The 13,740-nt window shown below is 40.6% G+C and overlaps 1 protein-coding gene across 3 annotated transcripts in view; it reads left to right on the top strand.

The window, feature by feature from the left end:
• Positions 1 to 13,740, top strand: part of iqsec3a (IQ motif and Sec7 domain ArfGEF 3a) — a 178,823-nt gene that overhangs the window by 147,999 nt on the left and 17,084 nt on the right. For all 3 annotated transcript variants that reach the window (XM_033614824.2, XM_033614822.2, XM_033614825.2), the window contains 3 exons: positions 3,299 to 3,438; positions 10,541 to 10,666; positions 11,875 to 11,974. In XM_033614824.2, the coding sequence (XP_033470715.2) occupies positions 3,299 to 3,438; positions 10,541 to 10,666; positions 11,875 to 11,974 (366 nt within the window). The remainder of the gene's footprint in view (positions 1 to 3,298; positions 3,439 to 10,540; positions 10,667 to 11,874; positions 11,975 to 13,740) is intronic.

Here is a 13,740-nt window from a genome sequence, read left to right as displayed (position 1 = left end):
ACTGTGTTTTCTCCGTCTCTCTATCCATTCTCTTATCTTGTTTTGTCTTGGACAGAATATCATTTGGTCTGTTTATTCATCTGTCTTTCCTTGTTTATATTCTCTCCGTCTCTTGCTCCTCTTTTCTCCTCACTCACGTCTCTCATACACACTGACAGAGGAATAGCTCAATCAACTAATAGGCTGAGGTGAAATGCAATTATGCACCAGAAACCAATAGTAATGAAGAACCATAGAACATTCATTATCTCAATTAAAACAGACCGTCAGTGTCAAAGCTGTTGCACAATGGGCCAACATAATATAAACCAGCTTCCACCATAAATTAATTCTTTATGTCAGCTCATTGGAAAATGTAAATTGTAGTGTCTCAGTTACTGGATAGAGAGGGGGGACTCAGATCTGCACAGAGAGCTCAGTTTGCGTTTTAAGTCCTTATGGTGGGCTTCTGTTCATTAACTGGCCTCATGACAAGCCAACTTTACATTTGACATGATGAAAGCAGAGGCAGAGAGTAAAAGAGAAGAGACAAAGCTCAAGCTACAAGAGAAACATAGGTGAAACATGAGCCTACAGCCATGCTAGTGGCTCTGTGGACTGTACTTTGGTGCTGCATATTAGCATGCTAACATCCCAACTCACAGGAGAGAGCTACTGCCTCAAACAAGGGAGTTCAAGTATCTCGGGGTCTTGTTCATGAGTGAGGGTAGAATGGAGCGTGAGATGGATCGGCGGTTTGGCTTCTTTAATGATGTGGGCACTGCGCTGGACCATCGTGGTGAAGAGGGAGCTGACCCAGAAGGCAAAGCTTTCAATTTACTGATCCATCTACATCCCAACCCTCACCTATTGTCATGAGCTCTGGGTAGTGACCAAAAGAATGAGATCACAGATACAAGGGCTCAGCCTTAGAAATAGGGTGAGGAGCTCGGATATCTGGAGGGAGCTCGGAGTAGAGCCGCTGCTCCTTCGCATCGAAAGGGGTCAGTTGAGGTGGTTCGGGCATCTGATCAGGATGCCTCCTGTTGGAGGTGTTTCTGGCACGTCCCACTGGTAGGAGGCCCGGAGGCAGACCCAGAACACGCTGGAGGGATTACATATGTCATCTGGCCTGGGAACACCTTGGGGTCCCCCAGGAGGAGCTGGAAAGAGTTGCTGGAGAGAGGGATGTCTGGGGTGCTTTGCTTGGCCTGCTGCCCCCACGACAGGGCCTTGGATAAGTGGATGAAAATGGATGGATGGATGGATGGATGGATGCTAACATGCTCACAAGGATATAGTAAAAGGAAAAGGAAAGGAAAATATGTTAAGCACGTTTAGCATGTGTAATATTTACCATGGTCATTATTTGAGTTTTGAATTTGCTAATAAGCACTAAACACAATGATGCTGTTGGAAATGTAAAGTTTTGTAGGTATTTCATAACCAGGTAACCAGGTTAGTATCGTACAAAATGTGACCTGATGATGGCGCTACATGAAAAGCTGAGGGATCACCAAAGTTACTACAGTGGAAACAAAGGAAGACGTTGCCTCTGTCTCGACCAAAACGTTGCACTTGAACACACCAAAAAGACTACGGCCAACAGCCAACTAGTATGAGCGTTCTGCACCTGTGTGGGAGGAAATAACTCTCTTCACCAGCAGGTGGTGATAGTCGGCATTCACACTAAATGGTTTCAGATGAACAAACTCTCTCTCAATATATATGTAGAAAAATCAAACTTCATGATATTTTGTAACAAAAATAAAAAATAGAAACAAAGATAAACCCAAAATGTTCATAGACAACATTGAAATAACTCAGGAATGCATGTCCCTGGAGTGAGTTTGGGTAAAATAACACAGTCTGTTGGCCTACTGGTCAAAAGGTAGGTTTCGGTACACAGATGGTCTATCAGTGGAGGCAAACACATCCAACAGGGATGAGGCAGAGGCAGAGTCAACCAACACGCTAAATCCAAAAAAGCAAGAAAAGGATACAGGGAATCAAAAGGCTGGAACGCTAGACACACAAGGAGCTAAGACGAACTGGGACTGAGAGAAAACAAGACACACACTAAATACTCTGGTGAGGGGAAGGATAACAAGACACAGGTGAGGCCAATCAGGGTGGGACAGACAATCAGACACAGGTGAAGTCATCAAAAGGGAGGGAAAACACAGAGGCAGGAAGTGAAGCAATCTGAAACGAGAGGAGATGTGAGTTTCAAAGTAAAACAGGAAGCAACATGACAACCTAAGAAACTTGAGCTGTGACACATGTATAGTCACTGAAGTCTGTCCATAGCTCCGGGGGAAATGTCCCAAATTTCATGGCAGTCCATCCAGTTGTCCAGAGATTTTATTCAAAACAACAAATCACATCTTGATCACCAAAGTAATTTGTAGGATTTATCATGCCTGTAAGAATTTGCACGTCAATCCATCCAAAAGCTGTGTGGATATTTTAATCTGGACCAAAGTGTCTGTTAGCGTGGCCAAAAAGAAAGCAGTTATGTCACGGTGAGTGGGAGTAAGTGGGAGAACTGGCAGAGAGATTGAAATAAAGAGACATCCAGCGAAGAAAATGCAACATATTTATCTGACACTTTAAACGCATTTCCCCCTGGACATCTCCTCCACTCCCTCTGACTCCATAATGTGCAGCGATGTCTCAGCGGTGTCCCAGGGTGCCTCACTGTCACCGCCATCACTTGTGGCAGCTTCATTTTCTCCAAACACACCCTGCCCCATTGAAAACTCAATGTACCACGCAGCGCAGTACAGCTGCGCAGATATAATGGGGAGCATCTCGAGGGCAACCTTTCAGCCTAACGACATGCAGCTCTACCTGCGTCGAAATGTCACGGCCTTGAACTGCACTGTGTTCCAGACAGAAAATCTTCTATGGGTGTTAACCTTTCACTCGCCAATTAACCTCCTCTCACTTCGCCTTCTGTCATTATTTAATGGAGACAGTGAGAGACAGAAAGTCAAAGAAGGACGAATGAGGAGAGACAGAGCTCCCTTTAGCTCCGAATATTGAAGTTTGTTCCACTCTTTGCAAGTCAAAGAAGAGTGTGTCAGTCCCATATGTACACAGCCATGTTGTATGTTGTATGTACATTTTTATGTGTGTCTCTTCCTCTGGTAGTGACACATACCCTGCTGTACTTAAGCCAGAGTAGACACACTATGGTTTCTCTGCCGCTGTTAAAACATCAGTCACTCTGTATTCCAGGAATGTCTGGTAAAATTACAGCGGCCGCCCTGTGACGTGTGTACACTTGTGCGTAATCAGCCTATTTCCATCTTAGGTGTGGATGACGGAGCAGACATCCCCAGGGACATGGTGGTGGGAATCTATGAAAGAATACAACTGAGGGAGTTACGCTCCAACGAAGACCACGTCACCTACGTCTCCAAGGTTGAGCAGTCCATCGTGGGCATGAAAACGGTATGGACACACAGACATACTTCTGTTCAATAATCTCAGTAACACAATGCATTCCTTATCCTTTAGTTGATGTTTTGGCCATTTAGGGCAGAACATCAAGCTGTAAACACCACACTGACATATTGTTAATTTAGCTACCTGGTGAATGTAAGTCCAGTATAGACCCTTTAAGGGCCGATGTCACAATGGCATCAGTTTGTTAACTGGAGGCAAAACACGACTCTCCACCACAGAGATAGAGATAGAGATAGAGATAGATGGTGAGCATGCATGCAAGAAGTGAATGGCAGGGTGAGGAAGAAAGTTACAGCCGAAGCATGAAAAAGTATCATTGGTAGCTCGTCATGCCCATCGGCAACGACAAGTGTTGGGTGCCAGTTTGTAGCTTCACGTCACCGGCTTCCATTGAAAATGAATTGCAGTCTGCTGCTGTGTCACTCATGACTGTGGTGCTCTGAATAACTAATTCCAACAGCACTCCAAATTCACAAACAGTTCGGTTTGTGTCTCATTGTGCTCTCTGGCCCTCTGAATTACTATTTATGAATGCACTCATATAAGAAATGGCAGAAAGCATCTGACCATTTAAGCAATGTGAGACTGAAAATGTTCGTTAAAGTTGACAAGATAAAATTATCTATTTTCTGCCGAAGCTAATTTATTACCATCACCTCTTGGTGATTCCAAGTGTTTATTGGTAATGTTGAAATGCCCTCTAGTGGACAGAACATATAACAACCACATGCTGATAGTGTCATTGGCAACTGATAAGCCTGTGTGCACAGTGTATAGGTACAAGGTAAATATTGATAATAGGCTAAATTTGAGCATTAAAAATGAATACAGTTTGAAGATTAGATATCCGCCTGACACCCAAACTTTTGTTTGGTATGCATTTTCAATTTCTCCTAGCTATTTGGGATTAGTAGGACCAGATAAATAAAAAAATATATATATATTGTCAAGTCCTAATGTCCCCGAATGAGACTACATCCCAGTGTCCTCTAATGAGACGATAATAAAGTCCCAGTGTCTTCAAATGAGTACTTTGTAATTAACAGCATTTATCTTGTTCCTCTTGTTAAAATTTGTAAAATTTGTTGCCATATCAAACTACAAACATTATTAATCATAACCATTAAATGTGATCAGGTTTTGAACCTTGTCCACCTTTGTGTCAGGATCAGCTGCAGACTGACTTGGCAGAGACGGCTGCCATCTTGTTAAAGTAAACAAGATGGCAGTATAAGGTCAAGTAAACCCAAAATGTGATGTCCACATATGAGGACACAGGGTCTCAAGGAATGAAATTTGAATGGACTTATAGACAATAGACAATGATTGACAGCTCTTGTGAGTTAATCCCTATAAACAGCACCTTTCACATTATAAATATTATACCCATGATCCATAAATGTATTGATTAGAGTGGCTTTAACTCCAAAACCAGGTCTAAAGCAGTAGTAAGGACTTCCTCAAATGTCCTCGCTTTACAAAACTGTCTTTTTCTCAAGAACTAAAATTCATATTGGTGCTTGCAAAGACATACATAGTGCATCACAGCACACACACACACACACACATCCAAAAGTTACTTAAACTTATTCCCGGATGGGGTTGAGTTTATGGTACAGTAACTTTATTCCTTATCAGACTCTGTAGAAACTTCACCAGTTCTTTCCACTGAATCATCCTTTCCTTTACACAGCAGTACAAATAATTCAGTATATATTTTACACAACACCCTATAATCTTCTTGGCTTGCTAGAATAGTAGAAAGCAGAAAACATGAGTGATTACACATGCTGACTCTTTGGTAACTCCATGCCAAGTCACTCACTCATTATTCAAGGCCTTATCACTATCACCTAGCCTTAGTAGTGTTAGCGGAGCACATTTATTAGCCATTAAATGTCTCATCAGCAGCAGGATCATTACCTCAGGTCATTACTCCAGCTAGATACGTCATTAACCACTGCTATCATTAGAGTCTTTTTTTTAACAGTTTAAGGTTAAAGGCTTGGTCAGTGCGCATGAGTAGCATTATGTAAATGCTTGAACCTGAACACTGGAATTTCTGTAGTTAAGAGTCAGCTTCAGAGACTTGTTGTTTCCATTTGCCGTGTGAATATTTCTATGGAAAGTTTTATACGTTTTAGAGTTTTTAAGTGTGAGACAGACACAGAAGCAGAAGTATTTAGCTTTATAATTGACTGATTACACTGATTCATGTGGGAATGTGCTGTGTGTGCCCACTCATAAAACACCGAAAGGTTTTTTCAAAATGATTCAACAGTTCAGGGAATTACTTTTTAAATCTTATCAGTGCACCAAGGCCTTAAATCCGTTATTCATGAAATATAGATAAAGTTGCTGATTTGTTTCCCATACACTCTGACATTTAGCTCTGTAAAACTATATTGCATCCATACACAAGAGCTAGTGTAGTATTTATCTCAGTGTATACCACAGCCTTTATACAGTAAAACATAATTGAAATTAGATTAATTTAGATGCATAATGATGAATTGATGGTAGCTTGATGAATAATAGTCAATAGTAAAGTCAGAGTCAGTTACATTTATGTTGCCTTCAGCTTTTTTTAGCTTTCATTTTCGTAAATATTGTAATTATGATGTCACAGATGTGCCAAAAATGTGCAGTGTAATCTGGCAACCTTTCAAGCGGGCTTTAGTCGGTAGCCGATATGCCGATATAGAACAGCTCAGCTTAGTGATCACCAGTCTCTTCTGTAGTGGAATCAACATCATATTATGTATGCATACTCTTACTGTGATGGCCAACCAGCAGATGGAGACATGAAATGCAATACTTTTCAATGTATAATAAGAAAAAGCATGTTGGCTGATTCTGATTTTTAATGCTGATATTGGCCGACGATGTACCAATATTATCATGCATACCTAATGCCTGGTTCACACTAAAAATTATCAGCCGATTTACAGCCTGATGCAGCATTGTACAGTGTTGGCTCGGATCGTGAAAGAATGAGTGTCTGACACAATTATCCATTGTTTCATCTCGTGTAGTGTGTCATAGTAGACGATGACGACGCCACGTCTGGGACACCTCACGATGTCGCGATAGAAAGTCTAGCATGTTTGGTTTTCCTTTTGTCATTTACGACTTCTCCTGTCACAGCCGTCACTTTGACCAATAGGAACACAGAGCAAGCTGATGCCGTGGACAACTGTTCCTCACCAACACCCCAGACTATATATATATATATATATATATATATATATATATATATATATACACACACACACACACACACATATATAAATATACATATACATATACATAGAGGATATTTCCTCTAGGGATGTTACCACGACAAAGTAAAAACGCAAAAATTATGGGACATTATTCATTATTCCCTCTGTATTTTTATATATTTACATACATTTGCCTTGATAAAGTTAGTGCCTCATGCCTTTATTTCAAACGCAACACTTTGTGTATCTGTTACCTCTGCAAGCCACTTTGCAACACGCCTCAACCCCAGCTCCTCCTTTTCATGCTGTGTCTGACTTATCAATGTTGTTTCTGTTTGTCATTGATGCTGCTCTGTTCTGTGCCTGGTGAGTCTTTGCTGCTGCTCTCCTCGCATGGAAGGGCAGGGAGGTTTGCTCTGCCTGCATTAGGCTCTCCATTTAGATGCATGGAAGGGCAGATAATACTACAGCATAATACTGCAAATGGAAATGAAGTTTTGTTTGACTAAAGTGGTCCTGATTGAATTAAAACAATACATGCCAATTCTTTGGCATGTTCCAGGCAAACCAGATCACCCAAGATGTCTGACATACTGGCAATGTTTTTTTATTGCAAAAGAGTTCTGTACTTTGGTTTACACAGAGGACGTCAGCTGAGTTGCGGCCCTTCAGTGTGACCTTGGACATGTTAGCATACACACTGCTGAAAGAATGTGGTCATACGCGGCCCAGACCACCTTCGAATGTGGTCTGAGCATTCCGACACATTAGGTGTGGGTGATCCAACCAATCAAGGTACATATTAATGCCACGTGTACACAGAGCCAATGATGACCATGGTAAACATTATACCTGCTAAACATCAGCATGTAAGCACTGTTTAACTCTAACTGTAGACTCCTGAGTCCAGTGTTCCTGTCCATCCACAATATGAATCAAAGTTTTCAGTGTAAATTTAATTAGTCTGAAATTTAATCTCAATTATTTCCTGTTAACTTTCAGAATGACATTGGAACAATGACATTGAAAAGATTGCCACCTTTTTTTTTCCTCACTTGTGCCTTTAAATGTCTCTCAGTGATGGATGAGTAGCCATAGGATGACAGAGGGACTGTTGTCATAGCCAAAACAATGATGGATTGTTGTGACAGGAAGTGACTATTCCTGCTCATGGGAGCCGTCTGCCATAAAAAGACTCAGATAAAGTTTCTTCCTCAGAAATACCATCACAGCAGGTGTCAGAGTCCCCCATACTGTGGGTTTAAAACTTATTTTGCTCAGAGGGAGAATGATTTTCCTGATAATAAGAGTTTGCTTGGTGTACATATTTGATGAGCTGATGAAAGCTCTATAACAATTTGTCTCGTATGTGATGAAGTAGCTTTATATCCACGTTTACCTCAAATATCCATAAATGTCTGATATGAATAGCATTTGTAGAATCCATGTTTCTCTAGTCACACAATTAGTTTTTTAGTTGTATGACTAAACTCTCCTGTCACACTGTTTCTTAATAATCCCATCAGAAAAGGATTATTTTCTTAACACACTAGAGGCACTTGAAGCTAATGATGTCTTTACATGTTTCTGACATTAGTGTAATGAGAAAGCGGGCTGACTGTGGCCAGCTGAGCGGGAGCCTGTAGACCCTGCAGTGATGACAGAGCGAGTATGTGTGTGTCCACAGGGAGCACAAAGTGGGAATACACAGAGGGAAAACCAAACAGGGGCTGTGAATATTTCCGTTATATCATGAAGAGGGGATCAACTTCACTTCAGCTGACAGTTACTCAGCTGTTGTTTAGATTCCTGCAGTGATCCAACATGGAGTCAGAGATACATGAAGGGGAGAGAACGTGATTAGATCAGTCGCGGCCATTTTTGTAGTGTAATCTGCTTAAACAGGGAAAAGCACTTAAGTCCAAGAGGAGAAGCTAGGCCTCAATTGAATCAACCGCAGCATTTTGTACAAAATAAAACACCTCCAAGTGAAGCTTTACCACCTTTGCTAATCCAGTTCATGATACTTGGGTTCCACAGTCTATACCAGAGGTTCCTAACTGGTGGGTCGTGGTCCAAAAGTGGGTTGCAGATCCATTCTGAATGGACCGCAAGTGACTCGCAAACGTGTCATGTTTGTAAAAACACTTTATTTTGAAGTACAGAGAGTATCTGGCACAGAGCTTTTATTTTGAAGTGCAGTTTCATGCTGTAGAGAGAGTAAATAAGAGACAGCAAACTATCTCGATGACATGGCCAACTGCAAGTATGACTCTGAATATATTAAACTGTGTTGACCTTGAACTAATGACTAAGGACTGGACCCTGTGGCTGGACCAGCTGGGAACCACTAGTCTACAACAGCCTTGATAGAGTGAAACATCTGGTGTCAGGGTTGGTAACTTAACAGAAAGATGTATACTGCAAAAGATTAAACAGTCATGGGTGAATTCACAAAGAATAGGCTACATCAAGTATTGCAACTGAGTGCAATTTGTCCTTTTTGTTGGCAACTGATTGCATGTATCCTTATGGAAGGGCAGAGAGATTTGCTCTCTCTGCCTCAAGACTTTCCCAGTAAGCGCATGGAAGGGCAGAGAGGTGTGCTCCCTCCGTCTTAGGTTCTCCACATAGAACATGGAAGAGGCTTTCCGCATAGGCCCGAGGAAAGGTAGAGAGGCCCCAGAACAGAGCCATACTGCCAAATATAATACTGCAAATGCAAATAAAGTTTTCTTTGACAAAGTGTTCCTGACTGAACTAAAAGTTTTGTTTGAGTGACCTGTGGCCGAACATTTCCTTTAGAGGACTACTAGGGTTACTAGAAATAGAACAAGGATCATCAAACCTGGCCTCATAAATGAACTTTTTGTAAATGCAACGTTCAAACTTGGCTTCTCCTCCCTGCACTGCAAGCTACAATTGTAGCAATGTTACATTTGTCGTAATGGAAAAGCCAATACTTTAGCAAGCTAACTAAGTCACGTCGGTACCTAACTGTCCAGAAAACAGGACAACTTCAAGTTGCTCTTAATCTACATCCTCTCTGTCAGTGCTTGCCAGCAATCGTTAAAGCTGCCCCGGATTTACTGTGGTTTTGGAGTGAGCTTTGCCCGTTTGCCGTTTTTTTTTTGTTTTTTGTTTTTTTTCTTTGGTGTTGTATCCATGATTTTCATAGTCTGGCATAGGGTTGCTATGTTTTTATTAAGTCCTTACATCACCTGCAGTTATTTGCAGGAGGCTTTGCACCTATAAACTTTCTGAACACAGCAAAATAAGAAAATACTGGCAGAGAGCAGAGTCAGATAAATACACTGCCACACACGTCTAGTGGGTCATAAGTGGTGATTGAGAGGGATTACCTTCGTATAAGTCTATGCATTGTTTCTGTATGGTTGAGGGTGAGAGGTATAGTATGCCTTTTATATATTAGGCTAAAATCCTAAAATTTAAACCTGCATTCATGCCCATGTTTTCCTCAGAGGAACACGGTTCATATTCAGATAACCTTGAGATGGCAGGCAGTCTTATCTGTAGCTCTAATTAATGTTTTTTAAGGCACGTAGATCAGTCTTCAAGTCACTAATTTGTCTCAGCAAACTGTGTTTAATGAGCTTTTCTTCCTGATACTTCAGTCTCAGCTTTTAGCCCCAGTGAATAATGCAGCGCACTGCAGCCAAAAGTCATTTATATTAAAAGTCTTCCTGTTTCACTTCGACACTTTTCCCCCAGTTTCCGCGAGGGTTCTCCGGGGGTTTCTCTATCGCTTCATATGGTCTTGAATGACTTTAAAGCATCTCAGACGCCTCATCTGAGTGATTGACGCCCTCCTTTTACCTCGATGTCTGTGTCTTTCTCTCCAGGTTCTTTCGGTCCCTCATAGAAGACTGGTGTGCTGCAGTCGACTTTTTGAGGTGACGGATGTCAACAAGGCCCAAAAACAGGCAGCACACCAGAGAGAAGTCTTCCTCTTCAATGATCTCATTGTGGTATGCATACAAAAATACTTCATATGTATGTTGTTTACAATCTTCTTTAGAAGCCGCCCCCAATATGACTGCTTCTGCTGCACACGGGCAATTTTTAAAGCTGCTTATTTTGTTGTGACAGCTGCAATGCACCATCACCTACTCCGACTGTGAGCTCCCTCTCCTCTTTTATGTTGTTTCATAACTCTCTGGCCATTTCTTTTAATAATACATAGAAGCAAACTCAATTTTGCAGTGCGCTCATAAGCAAAGATCTGTCCCCTGCACAGCGGCGTCAAGGGCCAGTGATAAAGTTGTGTTGGATTTGGACCACAGCTCAGATAAGTAGTTTATTCAGAATCGTGTAGATTGGAGAATTATCAAAGGTTTGATGTTGGGCATGATTATTGTGCTCATTAGGAGCCACACAGGGGTTATATTTCCAAAGTGTTTAACTACTCTCATAATCGTGTCAAATGTTGATCTCACACCAACAAACAGCCAAAGAAAAAAGCAGCATCCCTCCTCATTTTTCTGCTAAGGCATAAAAGTAATTGGTATCCACAGGAAGAGGAGGTTAAAAGGCCGATTTTAAAGGAAGAGGTGAGAGAAGCCATCTTCAGACATCACAGTGGATCTCTGTTCATTTGGCAGTAAAAGTTGCGATATATTCCAGCGAGACGTTTTTTTTCCCCCTGACAGCTTTGAAAGCGGGGCAGAAATCGTCTTTGAAAGATTTTACTGCGAAATTAAAGGGATGGGGACTTTTCTTTGAATTTGGCCCCCTGTTCGAGCAGCTTGAACATGTCAAGAAGTGTTTAAAGTGCCGATGTGATGTATTGGTTTAATACGGCTCGCCTGGTAAATTATGCCCCACAGAAGAGCTGCAAAGCAGATTTGCCTCATCTTTCTCTATCTGGAAGGTCATCCGATGAAAAAAGCTCCATAACGTCTCTGATATCAGCTCGCCAAGGTGTTGTTTTTCATGAAGCATGGGCGCACAATCTGAAACACTTTGAAGCTTGTATTATACATTAATGTTGACTCAACCAGCTCCTTTTAGTTTCAAATTACTATTTTTTCCTGAGTTTTGTTTGAGATTGCTCTGTGATATGGAAATCTCACTGACAATCAAAAAGATTTCAAAAGATCAGAATGCTGAACAGAGTCATTTAATGGTCTCTCCCTGTCATTTAAGATTTTACTCAGTGTTGTCTCATTGTCTGCAGATCTTGAAGCTTTGTCCAAAGAAGAAGAGCTCTGCAGCCTACACTTTCTGCAAAGCCATGGGCCTACTGGGCATGCAGTTTCACCTGTTTGAAAATGAATGTAAGTCACGATGTGTTCACTGCAGACCAGTGTTGTGAGAGGCCGCTGCTCATTTCCCATGAAAGCCAAAAATCAATCTAACTATTTCAATAACAAAGTAGTGCGCTAGTAAGTATAGCATGCCATGTTAGGTTTTTTTCTAAACCTTACCACGTACTTTTGTTACCCAAACTTAATAAGAGGAAATAAACCTAAAAATTAGGTGTTTTAGATACATTTTAAGTTTATTTTGAAAACACATGAAAAGAGTCAAAACTATACATTTCCAGTGAAAATGGAAATGTACTTTGAAAATACACAATGCATGTAACAAGAGTTTATTGGCATGCCATTCCAGAATGTCCAAAACTGATGCAGGAAATTACCTAGCATATCATATTTTGATGTTTAGATCCACTGACAAAGCAGCGATATTTAACAAGTTGGGATGAGAGCATGTTGATTTTTTTAGTGTCACTGTGGAACAGTGTGGGACAAGACAACTGTCAGATTTTATCTATGATTCTTTACATTATCTCTATGATGAAAAGTAAGTAGTGGAACAATAAAACAAACAATTCTTATTTTAAAAAAAACAACGTATAAAATAAACTAATTTTAACTCCACACATGCATCATTACATCAGTTTCTTTAATTCAAGTCAACACTTATAAGATCATTTACCGTATTTCAGCTGATTTATAATTAAACCTACTTAATGATTGATTTATTTGTTTGTTTATTTACCTACTTATCTATTTATTTATCTCATAAATCTCATCGGCAGTCACCAGGTTATTTCTTCAGAGACCCTGGGGGACAGGAGCATCAGTAATAAATAACAAAGTTCCCATTGCCCCACATGTACCCTCAGATTTTATCCAAAATTTTATTATTATCATATTATTGCAATATCCATGGGGCTCTTCCAAACCCTATTGGGACTCATAAAAGCCTGTGCCCCTCAGAGCTCTCTTTTCAGAGCACTGCGTTTTAACTCCAACCTAACCCTAACATAAACCTAATTCTATCCAGAACCCTAAAACCAAGTCTAAACTCTCAAACAGGCCTTTGAAAAAGTAAGGACCGGCCAAAATGTCCTCACTTTGCAAAAATGTCCTCACTCTGTTGCTATAAGAGGTTGGTCCTCACTGTGTAGCATGTACAAGTACACACACACACACACACACACAAGACGTAGGGACTCAGCTCCGATCATCTGATCCTTACATCACAGTGATGTTACGCTACATCTGTTTGGTATGATCAAGACATTAAATGGTGTAATGAGCCCATTTAAATTTTATTAATTGTAATTGTGTCATTTATGTGGAAAAAATAATCAGTTACATGCATAGTTAACGCCAACAGTGGTGGAATTACTTAAATGTGTTACAGCTGCAGACAGCTGCCATGAAAACCATTGAAGATATAACACCTGAAGGTTTGGACCATGACAAAACGGGGTAAAAGTACCCCCAACTTGAGGGGGTACAGGAGTTATGGCTGTGTTTGAAATAGGTTGAATATTAAACTTCTTCTATTATTGCTTCATTTTTTATATTCATGATGGCAGAAATTCATCATCCTGGACTTGGTTGGTCCCATAGAAAATCGTCACATTAATCATGCCTTTGCACTTTGTAAGATGTAATTATACCTCCCCTCTTCAATCCACATTGCATGCTAAGTAGATTGTTTTCATAAAATTATCTCCAGAAGAACAAAATGAGTTTACAAATTTACATTTCAATGCCATTTACACACCTGTAGTATTGGAAACAGT

Source organism: Epinephelus lanceolatus, chromosome 23 (assembly GCF_041903045.1).
Source record: "Epinephelus lanceolatus isolate andai-2023 chromosome 23, ASM4190304v1, whole genome shotgun sequence".
NCBI lineage: Eukaryota > Metazoa > Chordata > Actinopteri > Perciformes > Serranidae > Epinephelus > Epinephelus lanceolatus.
Note: the sequence above shows the minus strand (reverse complement) of the source record. Positions and strands in the feature narration are given on the sequence as shown.